The sequence below is a fragment of the Chiloscyllium plagiosum genome, unplaced genomic scaffold (genome assembly GCF_037043375.1).
Source record: "Chiloscyllium plagiosum isolate Xiang-an unplaced genomic scaffold, Cpla_swu_hap1 HiC_scaffold_27, whole genome shotgun sequence".
NCBI classification, from domain to species: domain Eukaryota; kingdom Metazoa; phylum Chordata; class Chondrichthyes; order Orectolobiformes; family Hemiscylliidae; genus Chiloscyllium; species Chiloscyllium plagiosum.
Window position 1 is genome coordinate 53471148 of NW_028270165.1, and position 18895 is coordinate 53490042.

At 48.3% G+C, this 18895-nt stretch overlaps 1 protein-coding gene across 1 annotated transcript; it reads right to left on the reverse strand.

The window, feature by feature from the left end:
- Positions 1-7245: 7245 nt before the first annotated feature.
- LOC148144095 (uncharacterized) lies at positions 7246-11519 on the reverse strand. Its single transcript, XM_087974584.1, has 2 exons — positions 11392-11519; positions 7246-8532 (listed from the first exon to the last, which is right to left on the reverse strand). The coding sequence occupies exon 2, from the start codon at positions 8128-8130 to the stop codon at positions 7246-7248; it is 885 nt and encodes a 294-aa protein (XP_087830710.1). The 5' UTR covers positions 8131-8532; positions 11392-11519.
- Between the last annotated feature and the right edge of the window lie 7376 nt (positions 11520-18895).

Here is an 18895-nt window from a genome sequence, read left to right on the forward strand (position 1 = left end):
ACCAAGCACATACTACAGATTCAACATCCCACAATGACACCCAGTTTTGTTATGATCTTTAATTCTGAAGAGAAATTTGAATACCCAATGATTAACTGGGAGAACTCTTCATTAAGTATTCACATTTTTAAACAAATAAAAATTACCAAATAACTGGAGTCTTGATCGTTTATTCACTTTCTGGGAATAGTCCAAGGGATGCAACATCTCTCTAGGATTCACTTGAATCCTTCTCAGGATTCCAAGTATTCCTGGTAATTGTATGTGGGAAAAGATCTGCCACCCTGGCAACCCACAATAGGCCCACAAAAGCAAAATTGGCCAAACTGTACCAAAACACCCAGAATATCTTAGCAGGGACCAAGCAGGCTGACAAGCGAAACTAGACAGCACTTGCAGACAAGGGAATACCTGTACACCTCAAGCACCCACTAACAATGACAGAGTACCACAGCTATCCCAAAGCCCTGAGGGCAGTTTCACAACCCAGCAATACCAAACCCACACAAAGGACAGGTCAGACAGAGAGGCACCAGCAAGAGCATTGCTCCCAGGACAGGACAATGGAAGCACCTCACCGCTTCAGAGGAGACATTAGCACCTACCTGCGAAGAGGAATGGAAGCTCCTGATCCATCGATACTGTCAGAATGTTGCTTTGTGTAGAGAATTAGGACATTCCTCTGATAACTGTTTTCCGATTAGCATCATTGTAACTAGATTACTCCATTTCCAGCAGCAACATTTCACTGCCACCCAGAGAATTGGATATGAGGTTGCTTTACTATCCAAAGCCATCCTGTCCCTACAACGTGCCCCTGCCCTGAACCCCACCAACCTGCTTCCACTCACTCTGACCACTATTACGGATGAACACAACTGTTTAGACCTTGTCCAGCAGGTCGTTGCCCCATGCCCTGACCTCTCTGAAACACCTCTAGACAACTCTGACCTCATATTCTACACATATGGCTCATCCTTCAGGCCCTCAGACCACTGCACACTGGCAGGATGTACCCTCTGCACTCCTTTCACAGTTCTAGAGTCAGCTGCACTGCCAAATGGCACATCTGCACAAGCTGCAGAGCTGTTTGCACTCACTAGGGCTTGTGTCATTGCTAAAGGACACACAGCAAACATTTATCCTGACTCCAGATATGCCGGAGTCATCCACGATTTTGGCACATTCTGGAAACAGAGAGGCTTCGTCACGTCAGCAGGGAGGCCACTACAACACGCTACGCTAATTTCTGATCTCCTGGAAGCAGCCCTGTTACCCTCAGCCCTAGCAATTATCAAATGCTGTGCCCATATCTCAGCCACTGACCCGGTCACCCTCGGGAAAGCCTCAGCTGACACAGCAGCCCGGAAGTTGCACTGCACCCCACCATCTACATCCTGCAGGCTCCCAGAATAGCACAGGCCCCAGTATTCCCTGACCCCATGGAGGCTGTGCAAGCTACCCAAGAAACTGCTCCACAGCAGGAAAAGGACAGTTGGGCCTGCATTGGGGCCACACAATCTCCTTCCCTCAACCTGCTAATACACCCTGATGGCCGCATCATTTGCCCAAGTGCCCACCTACACACACTGGGAGAAAGTGAGGTCTGCAGATGCTGGAGATCAAAGTTGAAACTTTATTGCTGGAACAGCACAGCAGGTCAGGCAGCATCCAGGGAACAGGTGATTCGACGTTTCGGGCACAGGCCCTTCTTCAGGAATGAGCAGAGAGTGTTCAGCAGGAGAAGATAAAAGGTAGGGAGGAGGGACTTGGAGGAGGGGCGTTGGAAATGTGATAGGTGGAAAGAGGTCAAGGTGAGGGTGATAGGTCGGAGTAGGATGGAGGCGGAGAGGTCAAGAAGAAGACTGCAGGTCAGGAAGGCGGTGCCGGGCTGGAGGGATCCGGGTGGAACCCTCCAACCGCAGGGGATGAACTTGGACTTCACCAGTTTCTTCATCCCCCCTCCCCCCACCTTGTCTCAGCCGGATCCCTCCAGCCTGGCACCGCCTTCCTGACCTGCAGTCTTCTTCTTGACCTCTCCGCCTCCATCCTACTCCGACCTATCACCCTCACCTTGACCTCTTTCCACCTATCACATTTCCAACACCCCTCCTCCAAGTCCCTCCTCCCTACCTTTTATCTTCTCCTGCTGAACACTCTCTGCTCATTCCTGAAGAAGGGCCTGTGCCCGAAACGTCGAATCTCCTGTTCCCTGGATGCTGCCTGACCTGCTGTGCTGTTCCAGCAATAAAGTTTCAACCTACACACACTGGCCCTAGCAGCCCACAGCATTGGCCATACAGGCAAGAGGGGCATTATACACACTGTAATGCAGTCCTGGTATGCACCAGGATTCACTGCCGTTGCCCAAGACCTGCTGTCACAGTGCCTCATCTGCCTGCAGAACAATGCAGGGAAGCCAGTTGCCAAGTACCTGCCAGTTCCTGAGGGGCCTTTCAGCCTCTTACAGATTGACTTCACACACATGCCCCAAAAACAGGGTTACAAGTACATCGTGGTCATCAGAGACATGTTCTCCAAATGGGTCGAAGCATTTCCCATAAGAAAGGATGATACATGTATAGTAAAATGCCTCCTAAAGGATGTCATCCCCAGATTTGGAGTTCCCAGTGGCATAAAGACGGAGAGGGGGACTCACTCACGGCTTAGCTCGTGACCGGCATTAGCGAGGCACAAGGGATACCACAGCGACACCCCATCCCCAACCAACCCGTTGTCAGGCATGGTCGAGCAGATGAATGGCATCCTGAAGACCACACTGACTAAAACCACCCAGAAAACAGGACTGACCTGGTCAGACACCTTGCCACTTGCCCTCTATGCTACACATGCGCAGCCAAACTGAACAGCTGTGCTCACCCCTTTTCAAGTACTTATGGGGCAGCCTATGCCCACTGCCACCAGACCCCTGACACTCACCACAGACACAACCCTGCTTCTGACACAAGAGGTTGAAACTTTATTGCTGGAACAGCACAGCAGGTCAGGCAGCATCCAGGGAACAGGAGATTCGACGTTTCGGGCACAGGCCCTTCTTCAGGCCCCACTAGAGTATGTCCAGGCCCTAAGCAGGAGCATTAGTGCTCACACAACCAGGTCAGGGCTGCATTGCCCACACCCCAATCATTGAGGAGAAAGTGAGGTCTGCAGATGCTGGAGATCAGAGCCGAAAATGTGTTGCTGGAAAAGCGCAGCAGGTCAGGCAGCATCCAGGGAACAGGAGAATCTACGTTTCGGGCATAAGCCCTTCTCCACCCCAATCATTGCCCATTCATCTGTTCTAATCTGGGGACTATGTCATGATCAAATCACTAGAAAAAGATTCTCTCTCCCCTCGGTGGAAAGGTCTGTACCTGATCCTGATGACAACTCGGACTGCTGTGAAACCGGAAGGATGGCCCGAATGGACACATACCACCCGCTGCAAGAGGGCTCCACAACCTCTGAACAGGGACCACACAGAGGAAGGCACCACTCCGAACACAGAGGATGAATCCAGCTGCTCGCGGCAGCCATCACCATCTGATCTGTCTGACCATCACACTGTGGCTTGCTGGTAAACAGACCCAAGGGGCAGCACATTTCATAATCCACTGTGATTTGCAGGCCAACACCTTCCTCAAAATGGCTCATGGGTATGCTATTTAATCAGACCCGCTGCTGGGTCTGCACTAGGTCCCTGTCCACTCTCACGGGGGGTATTTCCTTAGCCTCAATCCCGTTAAATATCTCTGTCATGGTGGAATGGTGCCTGGAGCCAGACAGGTCCCCTGAAGTTACCACACTCAAAATACCACCATCAATGACCAAATATGGGGGCAACAGTCCAGTCCGCTGGAGGTCTGCAGGTTACCACCTGGAAAAATATAAAGGGTGCTTTTACCCGGCCTACAACCTCTCCCATGAGCCCTTAGCCCTGACCATTGCTGACACTAACACACACGGGCCACCTGCAGGTTCCATCTGTTTGAAACACACACAGCCATCTGGATGGGAGGCTGACTGGAGCTGGTGCACTGACTCCCTGCTCCTAACTCCCGCAGCACGCCGATCCGCTGCAGAAGGCAGCATTTTAAACCGACAGGTCCTCAACAGGATCACCCAGAATACCACCTTCCTCACCAGTTGGACAGGGACCCAGACACTCCATCTCCAGACCGACAATGGCACCTATTTTATCTGTGGCCACAAAGCCTACTGCTGTCCTGGACAGGGAGCTACAATGTTGGGTATGCGGTACCATTAATTTTTCACTCCCAGTCCCCTCCTTTCCCAAAGCCCATGCCAGGCAGTAGACGAGCCCTCGCTGCCATTGAAGCAGCTCTCTACCTGATGTCACCCCACTCTGCACCCTTACAGTTACAGGTAGAATCCCACAAACTCGCTGTCACAGTACAGGAGGTGGCAAACTCCACAGCAGACGCATTCGCCCAGCTGAATGTGGAGGCTGTTGCCATCTGTACTGTGACTCTGCAGAACACGATAGCCCTGGACTACCTACTCGCTGTGAAAGAGGGCACGCGCAGAGCCTGACTGCAGGGACTGATAGCCCTCATCACAATCATTGCCAGGCTTAGAGTGCTAGCCATGGCTATCCGACTGTGCTGTTCACACCTATGTACAATTCTGTTACCCTCTGGCCCCCTCACCACTCAGCGAGCACAGATCCACTGGGAGAACATCGCTGCCCCTAAAATAGCCTCTCCTGGACCAGACTCGGACACAGAGAGCTATCTGTCTGATACCGAGACCCCCACCCGACAATTCCCCTGGCTCCGGCTACATTGCCCCTTCTCGTCCCTCCCCTGAGCAAAACAAAAAGAAAAGGGAGGGGAAGTTGTGGAAAAAGATCTGCCACTCTGCCAACCCACAAAAGCAAAATTGGCCAAACTGTACCTAAAATACCCAGAATGCCCATGCAGGCTCGCAAGCCAAACCTGACAGCACACACGGACAAAGGAATGCACTTCAACCTCACTAGAATGACAGAGCACCAAAGGTATCTCAAAGCCCCAAGGGCAGTTTCACAACCCAACAATACCAAAGCCACACAAAGAGCAGGTCAGACAGAGAGGCACCAGCAAGGACTTGCTTCCAGAACAAGAAATGGAAGCACCTCACCACTTCAGAGGAGAAGTTAACACCGACCTGTGAAGAGGAATGGAACCATCGATAGTCAGGATGTTACACTGTGTGAAGGAACAGGACATTCATCCAATAACTGTTTTCCAATTAGCATCCTTGTAACTAGATTACTCCATTCCCAGATACATTGTATATTCCCCATTTCTTAATCAGCCTTATTGTACAGCATTATTATAAAAACTGGTCTCATCCTCAGCTCTTAGAAGAGAAATTCTGATCTACCTGTACAGACTGTCAATTCTGTGTCAGCCTAGTCAGTTTCTCTTCCAGTGACATTGCTTGTAATAAAGTGTTTGTCAATTTCACTTTGAATTGTGCTTTGTGATCTCTAACTTATTGGGCAAATTTCTCTGACATGCTATAACAGGGCAAAAAGAACTGTACTCAGTACTCTGAAAGTGGTCTTACCAACATGATGTCCCAACTCCTATACACAACGCTGTGAACAATGAAGGCAAGTGTACTGAACGCCTCTTAACCACCCTGTCTACCAATGATGCAACTTTCATAGAACAATGTACCTGTAACCCACCATGTCTCTGTTCTACAACGCAACCCAGGGCCCTATCATTAACTATACAAATCCTGCCCTTCCTTGTTTTAGCAAAATGCAACCCCTCGCTTTTATCCATACCTCTCTCATACACATGCTCTCTCTGAGACACTCACACCCTCTCACAGCCTTCTCCTCCATCACACTCACCCTTCAAGCATGCACACACGCAAACAGACACACGCGCTCTCATGCACACACACTCTCTCATGCACACACAGGTCTATGGGGTGAATTTGCATTTGCAGATACATTCAATTTTGATCAAAAAGCAAACAACCTGCAGGCAGTTGATACATGTAATATTTGTAAATTCCTACTTTGGAAATAGAACCAAGATTGGGATACAGACAGACTCAAACCTCACACATTTCATTATTGTCTGAACTGAGATGAAACCTATTTATATAAAACCTTAAGTCATCTCGAGAATCTGACTTCAAAGACTTTCTGGGATTTACACATTAATGAACTAAAATTTGCAACCTATTCTAAAAGACAAAAGACTTCACAACAATCTAGGTTTGTTCAATATATCCGATCAGTTGCACTATACTGTGATCTTTTGCTATAAATTCTGCCTTATGATCCTGTTCCACAGCTTCCTGATGACGGAGCAGCGCTCCGAAAGCTAGTGGTTCCAAATAAAGCACTATAACCTGATGTGTGATTTTTTTTAACTTGATCCAACCCAGTCCATCTCTGGCTCCTCCACATCATTTCTAGTGAAGGCAGCCCACACCTCCCGGTGCTGCCAGTAAACCTTACAATGCTGATGAAATGACGCAATACCTGCACTCATGAAAACTTTACAATTTTTAATGATACTAGCTACTCATTCACTGCTCCATCTGATACATGCCATTGGAAACTCAGCGCAGGAGGCTGAAAGAAATGAGCAGCTTTAAAACAAAAACCCCTTGGAGCTCAAAGCTTTCAATGAAAGTCTCAGCCCGGCAGTAAGTTCAGGTAACCTTTATCAAGACCCAACTTTATTACAGCTTCAGATTTCCCCAGCAAAAAGGCGTAGAAAAAGTAGCTTATTTTTTTAAAAACAGATCAAGGTCAAAGAGTACACAGTCCCCCCACCCTCCACTTTCTTTACTATTAGTCAGCACCAAGTTATCCCTTTGTAATTGGATCCTTGGTACAGCCTTAACCCGTAGGAAGTATTGCCTCACTCAGCAATTTCAACCCAGACCCTGTATCCAAGTGAGTTTCTCCCTATTCATTTCTGCAGGTGGGGGAGTCAACCACACTGCTCTGGGTCTGGAGTCACATGTCGGCCACCCGGGTAAAGGATGCAGCTGGGACAACTGAGTGAATCCTTTCCTGCAATGGCAGTTTCCTTTCCGAAAAAGGGCATGAGTGATTCAGATGGGGGATCTCACACCCCCGCCCCCAAAAATGGTTTCATCGTTAGATTCCGAACTCCAGAATTCTGACCAAATTCCAATTCCGCCATCTGCCACGACGGGATTCAAACCCAGGGGTTCAGTCGATAATGGGACTCTGCCATTCATCCTTCAATCCCCCTGCCATGGCACGTGAACCCGCTGGTGCCTCTGCAGGTGGGAAGAGCGGGTGAATCCCTTCCCACACTGAGAGCAGGTGAATGGCCACTCCCCAGTGTGGACCCGCTGGTGGGCCAGCAGGGTGGAGGCCTGTGTAAAGCCCTTCCCACACTCAGGGCAGCTGAAGGGTCTCTCCCCAGTGTGGACCCGCTGGTGCTTCAGTCTGTCGGATGAATTGCTGAAGGCTTTCCCGCACTCGGGGCAGGTGAAGGGCCTCTCCCCGGTGTGGACCCGCCGATGGGTCAGCAAGGTGGAGGCATGGGTAAAGCCCTTCCCGCATTTGGGGCAGCTGAAGGGCTTCTCTCCAGTGTGGACCCGCTGGTGCTTCAGTCTGTCGGAGGAATTACTGAAGGCCTTCCCGCACTCGGGGCAGCTGAAGGGCCTCTCCCCCGTGTGGACCCGCTGATGCCTCAGCAGGGCAGAGGAATTGCTAAATACCTTCCCACACTCAGGGCAGCTGAAGGGCCTTTCCCCAGTGTGGCCCCGCTGATGCCTCAGCAGGGCTGAGGAATTGCTGAAGGCCTTCCTGCACTTGGTGCAAAGGAACGGCCTCTCCCCGGTGTGGACCTGCCAGTGGGTCAGCAGACTGGAGGCCTGGGTAAAGCCCTTCCTGCATTCGGGACAGCTGAAGGGTCTCTCCCCCGTGTGGACCCGTTGGTGCTTCAGCAGGTCAGAGGAATTGCTGAAGGCCTTACCGCACTCTGTGCAGGGGAACGGCCTCTCCCCGGTGTGAGTGCGCCGATGAGTCTCCAGGGCAGACGGGAAATGGAAACGTTTCCCACAGTCACCACACTTACATGGTTTCTCTATGGAGCGGGATCGCTCAGGCCTTTCCATGGCCAAAACTACGCACAAAAATGTGTAGAGCCCCTCCCTGCCGTGATTCCCTCTTTCCAGGCTGTATAACTATTTCTGGCTCCACACTCAGTGCACTGCAACAGTACGGTCTCTCATCCAGTCCCACTGATTCTGAAAACATACAGAAACAGGAACCAAAAAGCTTTGCTCCTTCTCACAGAATCACAGTCGAAAGTTGTTGCGTTCCCAATGGATTGAGTGACTGTCCGACGTTGACATCAAAGTGAGGACTGCAGACACTGGACACTCAGTGTCGAAAAGTGCGACGCTGGAAAAGCACAGCAGGTCAGGCAGCATCCGAGGAGCAGGAGAGTCGATGTTTCAAGCATAAGCCCTTCATCTGTTGATTTTGAAACTTCCAAATTCAGATCTTCAAATAATCTGTAAAAAGAGATTACAAAAATCATCACTGTCAGTGCAGGGTAGAAATTCAGAACAAGCAACTCTACTTTCTGCAAAACGTTTTTTTCTTTTGTTACTCCACAAAATTGAAAGCATCATCCCACTCTCTCTCTCTCTCTCTCTCTCTCTCTCTCCCCCTCTGTTCTCACTCTGCGCTAATTCTCCTGAAGGTGCTGATTCAGGATCTTACAGGGGCAGAAAAGCAAAAATGTCAAGTCTGACATCTCTCTGAATTTTGGATAACTCCACCTGAAAGTTGATATCTTTCCCAATATTGGAATACTGCTGAGACTGAACAGGTCTGATTTTGGGAAACAAATACTGTGTCAATTCAGGGTGAACCTGCAATGCAGCTTCTTGACGAATAATGAGACATGAAATGGTTAACATCCCCAGGAAGGGGGAGAAAAGGAGACATCAAGGTATTGACACCGACACCAGAGAGAAAGTTAACATGCCGATCAGGTATCCAGAAACAATCTAGGCCCGTTTGCCAGCACTTGGCCCATTTTCCTTTAACCCCTTCCTGTTCATATACCCATCCAGATACCTTTTAAATGTTGTGATTGCACCAGCCTCCACCATTTCCTCTGGCAGCTCATTCCTTACACACACCACCCTCTGAATGAAAAAGCTGCCCCTTACGTCCCTTTTAAACCTTCCCTTCCCCACCCCACCTGCCCACCCTGAACCTATTACCCTTACATTCTGGAGTATCCCATCTCAAGGAAAAGACCTTGACTATTTACCCCATCCACGCCTCTCATGATTTTATCAACTTCAGCCTCCAGCGCGCAAGGGGAAACAGCCTCAGTCTGCTTGGCCTCTCCATTTCACTCAAACCCCCCAACCCTGGCAACATCCTTGTAAATCTTTTCTGAACCCTTTCAAGTTTCACAACATCCTTCTGATAGGACTGAGACCAGAACTGCACACAACATTCCAAAAGTGGCTATGGTTCTGCTGAACAATGGCAATTTAATTCCAAAATATTAATTTCTTCATGAGAAGGGAATAATTGGCAATGTAGCTGTAAGAGGCCTCTTGCGGAAGAGTGAAGAACTGAGTGAGAGAACTTTCCATTAAAATGGAGACGAACAGAGGTGATTCTGTGATTGGGAACTTAAATCTAAAGCAAGGAAATTACAATGGCAGAGGTACAAACAGGCCACAACAAATGAAGGAACATTATTGAAAGCAATGACAAACATTTAAAGAGCACCTGGAGGAACTGCAACAGTTGTCCATTCCTGTCTGAAAAAATAAAACACAGAAGGTGACACAGCCACGGCTAACAAGGGACATGATGGATAGGACTAGATCCAAAGGAGTGGCGTACAAATTGGCTCAAAATAAAGTAGCAGATCTGAAGACTGGGAGCAGTTCAGGTTTCAACAAAAGGATTGGTCAAAAGGGGAAAATGGGGTATGTGAAGAGGAAAGAAAATTAGAGAAAACAATAACAATGAGAAAAGGCAAAGTTCTCATGTGGAACAAAGAGATGGCAGACCAATTAACCACATATGTTGCTTCTATCATCACAAAACACAGGTAACATTCCATGCTAGGGTTGAGGGATTTGAGCGAAAGGGAGAAGTTAAATATGATTAGATTAGATTACTTACAGTGTGGAAACAGGCCCTTCGGCCCAACAAGTCCACACCGACGCGCCGAAGCACAACCCACCCATACCCCTACATTTACCCCTTTAACCAACACTACGGGCAATTTAGCATGGCCAATTCACCTGACCCGCACATCTTTGGACTGTGGGAGGAAACCGGAGCACCCAGAGGAAACCCACGCAGACACGGGGAGAACGTGCAAACTCCACACAATCAGTCACCTGAGTCGGGAATTGAACCCGGGTCTCTGGCGCTGTGAGGCAGCAGTGCTAACCACTTTGCCACCGTGCCGCCCCTGGCCGTGCCGCCCATGCTGGCGGTTTTCCGTGGAGAGTCGGACGCTGAGGGGTGACCTTATAAAGGTTTATAAAATGATGAGGTGCACGGATAGAATAAATAGACAAAGTCTTCTCCCTGGGGTGGGGTAGTTGATAACTCTAGAACATAGGTTTAGGGTGAGAGGGGAAAGATTTAAAGGAGATGTAAGCGGCAACTTTTTCATGCAGAGAGTGGTAAGTGTATGGAATGAGCTGCTGGAGGAAGTGGAGGAGGCTCGTGCAATTGCAACATTTAAAAGGCATCTGGATGGGTATGTGAACAGGAAGGGTTCGGAGGGATATGGGCTGGGTGCTGGCTCAAGTTATCCCTCCCCCTGCATTGAATTTCAAATCCATCTTCATCATGTCTTTCCTCCAATCCTGGCATTCTCTTTTCTCCTGTCTCCAAACTGAAAACAACATCAACACATCAATGCTCTCCTGGTCACTGCGATCTTGGAAGTACCCAGTTTCTGTTCCAGCTCCACAAATGATCAGATTCATTCACCTCAAATTCACAGTCCGCCTGCGTGTCATTCTAGATCTCTCTCTCTCTCTCTCTCCCATTCCTTTTTCCTGTTTTAAGACCACACAGACCAAGCTCAGGGCCAGGTCTCTCAGAGTGAAATGAGGAAATTCTAGTTGAATGACACCAACTGTCACTTCTCTCCCGGAAATGACAGCTGATGGTGCCCTCACCAAGATGGCCGCCCGCGCTCCCCGCCCCAAGTCAACATGCGCCTTATCCTTACAAAGATGGCGTCCTGTTACCCGGGCAACACGAGAGCTCCTTCGGTGGTGAAGTGGGCCTGGGGAGGCTTTTTTCACGGCCTCAGGCCTCCCCCTCGGAGTTTATAAACTCCCCAGTCTCCCTCCTCCCGCGGTTCCCAATCCTACCCTGTCTCACTGTCTCCTCTCCCCGGGATGTTTCTGAAACCTGGTCCTGTTCTGAAGGAGGATCCCCGGACCCGAAACACCTCCTCACATTCCTCCCGACACGAGCTGCCGGACCTGCTCAGCTTTTCCAGCGGCTCCTGTTCTTGTTCCTTCAGCCGCCGGCGCCATTCCTCTCCCACACTCAGTAACTTTACCTCACCGCACGCATGCGCACTACCAGGGGCCCGGAGAGAGATTTCTCGATCGCATGGGATCGTGGGAACTGAAGGCGCCATTAATGCCATGAAATCCAGTATCCCATATGCCCTCTTAACTGTCCTATTCACGTGTTAATGAAGTACACGTCAGGGGTAAATTATTCATCGATTTTAGATTTATACATTGAGTGGAACACTGCAGGTGTTTAACTCCAAACTCTAGTTCCAATTCAGTGTCAGTATAATCGCTTTTTATCTGCTCTCAAATAAGCACCGAATCAATGCCCTCCACCTGACCCTTCTTAACGTTGATTTTCTTTAGTTTGCAGATTCCAACCCTCTGTTTCAATTATTTATTAAAATCTACTTCTGGTACATGGGCATCGCTGGCTGGCCAGCATTTGGTTCTCCTTGAGAATGTGGTGATGAGCTGCCTTCTTGAACCGTTGCAGTCCACATCCTGTACGGTGACCCACAACGTCTTGAGGGAAGGAATTCCAGGATTTGGACCAGTGACACTGAAGGAACAGTAATACATTTCCAAGTCAAGATGTTGAGTGGTTTGGAGGGGTACTTGCAAGAGGTTGTGTTCCCATGTATCTGTTTTCCTGGTCCTTCTAGATGGAAGTGGTTGTTAGTTTGAAAGGCAATTTGTCAGGTGCTTTGGTAAATTTTTGCAGTGCATCTTGTAGATACTACACACTACTGCTTCTGAACAGTGGGTATGGTACCAATCAAGCAGGCAACATTGACCTGGATGGTATGAAGCATTTCAAATACAACCCCATCCAAGCTAGTGGGGAGTATTCTATTACACTGCTGACTAGTGGCTTGTAGAAGTTGGGACACGTTTTGGAGAGTCAGGAGGTGAGTTACTCACTACAGTATTTCTGGCCTCTGACCTGCTCTTGTAGCCACTGTGTATATATGGTTCATCTAGTTGAGTTTCTGTTCAATGGCAAACCCCAAGGATGTTGATCGTGGGGTATTTAGTGACAGTAACATTGTTGATATCACAGGTCAGTGGTCAGATTATCTCTTTTGGGGATGAGTCATTCTGTGACATTTGCATGGCATTCATGTTACTTCATCTCCTCCACTTCCCGCTCCTCCGCCCTTGAGCCCCGCCCCTCCAACCGCCACCAGGACAGAACCCCACTGGTCCTCACCTACCACCCCACCAATCTCCATGTACAGCGCATCATCCGCCGTCACTTCCGCCACCTCCAAACAGACCCCAGCACCAAGGATATATTTCCCTCCCCTCCCCTATCAGCTTTCCGTAGAGACCACTCCCTCCGCGACTCCCTTGTCAGATCCACACCCCCCACCGACCCAACCTCCACTCCCGGCACCTTCCCTTGCAACCGCAGGAGGTGCAACACTTGCGCCCACACCTCCCCCCTCACTTCTCTCCAAGGCCCCAAAGGAAACTTCCATATCCGCCACAGATTCACCTGCACCTCCACCCACATCATCTACTGCATCCGCTGCAGCCGGTGTGGCCTCCTCTATATTGGGGAGACAGGCCGCCTACTTGCGGAGCAATTCAGAGAGCACCTCTGGGCCACCCGGACGAACCAACCCAACCACCCTGTAGCACAGCATTTCAACTCCCCCTCCCACTCCACCGAGGATATGCAGGTCATTGGACTCATCCACCGCCAAACCACAACAACGCGACGGTCGGAGGAGGAGCGTCTTATCTTCCGACTGGGAACCCTCCAATCACAGGGGATGAACTTGGACTTCAACAGTTTCTTCATCCCCCCTCCCCCCACCTTGTATCAGCCGAATCCCTCCAGCCCGGCACCGCCTTCCTGACCTGCAGTCTTCTTCTTGACCTCTCCGCCTCCATCCTACTCCGACCTATCACCCTCACCTTGACCTCTTTCCACCTATCACATTTCCAACGCCCCTCCTCCAAGTCCCTCCTCCCTACCTTTTATCTTCTCCTGCTGAACACTCTCTGCTCATTCCTGAAGAAGGGCCTGTGCCCAAAACGTCGAATCTCCTGTTCCCTGGATGCTGCCTGACCTGCTGTGCTGTTCCAGCAATAAAGTTTCAACTTTGATCTCCAGCATCTGCAGACCTCACTTTCTCCTCATTCATGTTACTTGCCACTCATCAGCCCATTGGATATGGTTAAGATCTTGTAGCATTTCAAACTGAACTGCTTCAGTTTGTGAGGAGTTGTTTATAGTGCTGAACATCTGCAATTATTGCGATATCTCCACTTCTGAACTTATGATGGAGGAAGGTCATTGATGAAGATGGTTCGGCCTATGAACTCCTGCAGAGTTGTCCTGAAGTCGAGATGACTGACCTCCACAAACCATAGCCATCTTTCCATGTGCTAGGTATAACTTAACAATTAAGACATACAAAACTAATTGAAGGAATAGGTATGAGACAACCCTCTTCAGGGTGTCTCCAGTGCAGGTTTTTCTGATCTAGAAACAATCTGATAAATGTTGACATTCATCAGCCTTTTGATCTTGGCAGTTTCCTTTCTCTCCAACATTTGTTTAACGTTAGCAAGTTGAATTCTTCTGCATTTTTCAGGAAAATGTTTCACAGAAGGTAACATTCTTAATATCTGTGTAATATTCCGTGGGAAAACTGTCTATAGTCCACCAGTTGGAGAGAATTTCTCTGAAAAGATTTGTCAAATGCCCTGCTTCCACAAGACCCAGTGTTCCCAAAGGTGAAGTACTTTTCACAGCCCTTTTATATTTTCCAGAATTCCCATGATAGGAGACATGTGCCACTTGTACCCACCACAAATCTCCTGAAACTGGGTGCAGTACAAAAGTCCAGCAGGAAGATTATCAGTAAAAAGGTCTGGTTTCAATCATAGAATAATAGACATCGAGAGACACACTGCACGGAAACAGATCCTTTGGTTCAACTCATCCATGCTGACCAGATGTCCCAAGCTGACCCAGTCCCAAGTTCCAGCCTTTAGCCCATATCCCTCCCAGATGCCTTTTAAATATTGTAATTGTACCCAGCTCCACCACTTCCCTGGCAGCTTGTTCCACACACACACACCACCCTCTGCATAAAAAGATTGTCCTTGAGGTCACTTATTCCCTTCTTGCTACCACAGCACCTCCTCTCTGTTCCCCACCACCCTCAGCATCCCCTGTCCATCCACAGCGCCTCCTGTCCATTCCCACCTTGCCACCCACAGTGCCCCATGTCCATTTTCCTCTCCCCACCCTCTGCCCCCCCATCCATCCTCTCTCTCTCCCCTCACCCTCCACTCTCCATCTCTCTGTTCCCTGTCTATTCTCTCTCTCCACCAACTCGCTGCTGTCCATTCTTCCACCGCCCCCACCCTCTCCTTGCCACTCATTCTCTCTCTCCACCCACCCTCTGTCCCCGTCCATTCTCTGTCTCTCGTCACATGCTGCACCCCACACCATTCTCTCTTCTGCCCCCCCAACACTCTACCCACCCCAACACTCTACCCCCACATTCTCCCTCTCAGACCCTTCCCCCCATTCTCTGGGTCCCCCACGCTCAGCCCCGCAGGCCTTTCTCTCCCCCCCAAGTCCTTCTCCTCTCCCTCACCCTCTGCTTGCTCCGTCCATTCTCTCTCTCTGTTCTCCACAGCTCCACCCTGCCCCCGTCCATTCTCTTTCTGTTCTCCCCAGCCCCACCCTCTAGCCCCCATCAATGAGAGGAGGGAATCTGGTTGGTGTATGGGAGGAGGAGGAGCTAGAAAGATAGGGAGCTTATTTGAAATTGAGTTCCCCAATGTTGAGTCCTCCCAACTCACGCAGCCCGGACGGAAGATGGGATGTTGTTCCTTCAATTTGCAGTTTGATTCATTGTGGTAAGGGAGGAGGCCAAAGATGGTTATGTCAGAAAGGGAGTGGGAAGGGGAATTAAAATGGCTGGTGACTGGGAGGTCCGGTCAGCCTCTGTGGGCCCAGGTACGATGCTCGGTGAACTGTTCCCCAAGTCTCCCCGATGTAGAGAAGTCCACAATTGGCAAAACATGGCAAATTAAGTACCACAATGTAAAATTATAGCCTCTGCTGTGAAAAAAAAGCAGAAAGGAGGTGTCTTGTTTAAATGGTGATGCATTGGGATGTGGAGCAAGTGAGGACTGCAGATGCTGGAGATCAGAGTCGAAAAGTGTGGCACTGGAAAAGCACAGCAGATCAGACAGCATCCAAGGAGTAGGAGAGTTGACGTTTTGGGCATGAGCCCTTCATCAGGAATGATGTGTGAATGTACAAAGGGGGCTCAGCGTCATTCCACACCAGTCAGTACCAGTTGTCAGACAGGTGCAGCAAGCAATCAGCAAGGCAAGTGGTATATTAGCAAGAGGAATTGAGTTCAGAAGTAGGAATGTCTCCCTGCAGTTAGGGAACGTATTCAAGGCTGAGTTCGTCTGATTTTTGAACACAAAGAAGTGGATGTTTATGGGGGAAGGCAAGGAAATGGTTTTAGAATAGTTTCAGTCCAACTAGTCCATGCTGACTATGTTCTCAAACTAAATTAGTCCCAAGTTAAAGATCACACAACACCAGGTTATAGTCCAACAGGTTTAATTGCAAGCACACTAGCTTTCGAAGCGACGCTCCTTCATCAGGTGATTGTGGAGGGCTCGATCGTAACACAGAATTTATAGCAAAAATTTGCAGTGTGATGTTACTGAAATTATACATTGAAGAATTGTTTGTCTGTTAAGGCTTTCATCTGTTAGAATACCGTGATAGTTTCACTTCTTTCATGTGTAAATCACAAACCCCTTTTTTTTAAAGTTGCATTCTTGGGTTAGCTGTTAACAACCCGAGAATGCAACTTTAAAAAAAAAGGGTTTTGTGATTTACACATGAAAGAAGTGAAACTATCACTGTACTCTAATAGATGAAAGGCTTAACAATCAATGTTTCAATATATAATTTCAGTTACATCACACTAAATTTTTGCTATAATTTCTGTGTTACGATCGAGCCCTCCACTATCACCTGATGAAGGAGCGTCGCTCCGAAAGCTAGTGTGCTTCCAATTAAACCTGTTGGACTACAACCTGGTGTTGTGTGATTTTTAACTTGGTACACCCCTGTCCGACACCGGCATCTCCGAATCATAAATTAGTCCCAGCTGCCTGTGTTTGGCACATGTCCCTCCAACCATTTCCTATTCATGTACTTGTCCAAATTTCTTTGAAACGTTGTTACGGTACCTGCATCCTTCCTCTGGACATTTATTCCACACACAAACCACGCTCTGTGTTTTTTAAAAAAAAAATACTGGTGCCCCTCATGTCTTTTTAAAATCTTTCTCCACTCACCGTCAAACTTTGCTCCCTAATCTTGAAACCACCCTAGAGAAAGAAGACCCGCCGTTCACCTCATCTATATCCTTCATGATTTTATAAACCTCTATATGGTCACCTCGCAACCTGCTGTGCTCCAGTGAAAAAGTCCCAGCCTATCCACTTAGATGTAGTTAGATTCATATCCAGTTATGATCTGTTCAATGCTGGTGCAGGCTCGAAAGACCAAATGGCCGAATTCTGTTCCCCGTTCTCTTACTGTGTCCAGGACAGCAAAAGACTATAAGATATTGGAGCAGAAAGTAGGCCATTCAGCCCATCAAGTCTGCTCATACCATTCAATTGTGACTCATAGGTTTCTCAGTCCCATTCTCTTGCTTTCTCTCCATAACCCTCGATCCCCTTGGTACTCAAGAACATATGTCTCAGTCTTAAATGTACTCAGTGACCTAGCCTCTGCAACGTTCTGTGGCAATGAATTACATAGATTCACCACTATCTGGCTGAAGAGTTTTATGTTTATCTATGTTCTAAAAGGCCTTCTCTTTACTCTGAGGCTGTGCCCTCGGGTCCGAGTCTCTCCTACCAACGGAAACATCTTCCCAACGTCCACTGTGTCCAGGCCATTCAGTATTTTGTGTGTTTCAATTAGATCTCTCCTGAGTGTGGGCCTGTTAGTCAGCATGAAGCAGACCCTTCAGGATGAGGTACAACAGGGATTAGGTTCGGCAAATGGAAAGAGAGTATGTGGGATGGAGATTTTCAGCTTCTAGGGAATAAGAGAGGAAAGAGAGTTCATTATACATTAGAATTGTTCAGGTGGGCCAATGAGCCAAGGAGTGGCAGATGGAGTTTAATTTAGAGAAATGAGAGGTTGTGAAACTTTGGAAGTGGTTGGAGAAGATTTACAAGGCTGTTGCCATGCTTGTGACCTACAGTGAGAGGCTGAAGAGGCCAGGGATATTTTCCCTGGAGAATTGGAGGCTATGGGGGTGATCTTATAGATGTTTATGAGGGGCATGGATAGGGTAAATACCCAAGCACTTTTTTCCCAGGGTAGGGGAGTCCAAAACTAGAGGGCATATGTTTGAGGTGAGAGGGGAATGATTTAAAAGGGATGTGACCGGCAAGGTTTTCATGCAGAGGATGTTACATGTGTGTAACAAACTACCAGATAATGACAACATTTAAAAGGCATCTGGATAGGTACATGAATAGGAAGGATTTAGTTATCCTCTGTTGTTCTTTAAAAGCTTCCCAGTCCTCCATTTTCCCACTTATATTTGCTATGTTATACTTTTTCTCTTTTAACTTTATATGTTTCTTAACTTCCCTCATCAGCCATGGCCACCCATGCCTCCTCCTCGGATCTGTCTTCCTTTTTGGAATGAACTGATCCTGCATCTTCTGCATTATACACAGAAATATCTGCCATTGTTCCTCCACTGTCATCCCTGCTAAGGTATTGAACTTTGGCCAGCTCCTCCCTCATAGCTGCATAGTTCCCTTTATTCAACAGAAATATTGTCACTTCCGATTGTACCCTCTCCTTCTCAAATTGCAGATTGAACCTTATTGTATTATGGTCACTACTTCCCAATGGCTCCTTCACTTCGAGGTCCCTGATCAATTCTGGTTCATTGCACAGAACAAGTTACAGTGAAATCTTTAATTTGTGGGACAGCAACTGAGTGAATGAGTACATCCAGAATTTTAATGGAAAGTGGGAATTCATTGCACTGTGGGGATGAAGTGCTTTAAGGTTTACCGGCAGTAAAGACAGTGTGCTGAGTGGGGAGATGAGTGAAGGGTTAGGTGGGTTCTTGTTTTAAACTGCTCATTTCTTTCAGCCTCCAGCATTGTATTTCCACTGCTGTACATCAGAATGAGTGAATCAGTCACTGTTATTATTAGAAACCTTACGGTTTTCAATACCTCATTGTTTCCTGAGCATTTTAAAGTTTACTGACAGCAGCGGGGTTTGGGCCGTATTCACTGGAAACGATTA

What these genes read in the sequence shown, in the direction of transcription:
- LOC148144095 (XM_087974584.1), bottom strand. Translation starts at nt 8,130, where the DNA reads ATGGAAAGGCCTGAGCGATCCCGCTCCATAGAGAAACCATGTAAGTGT.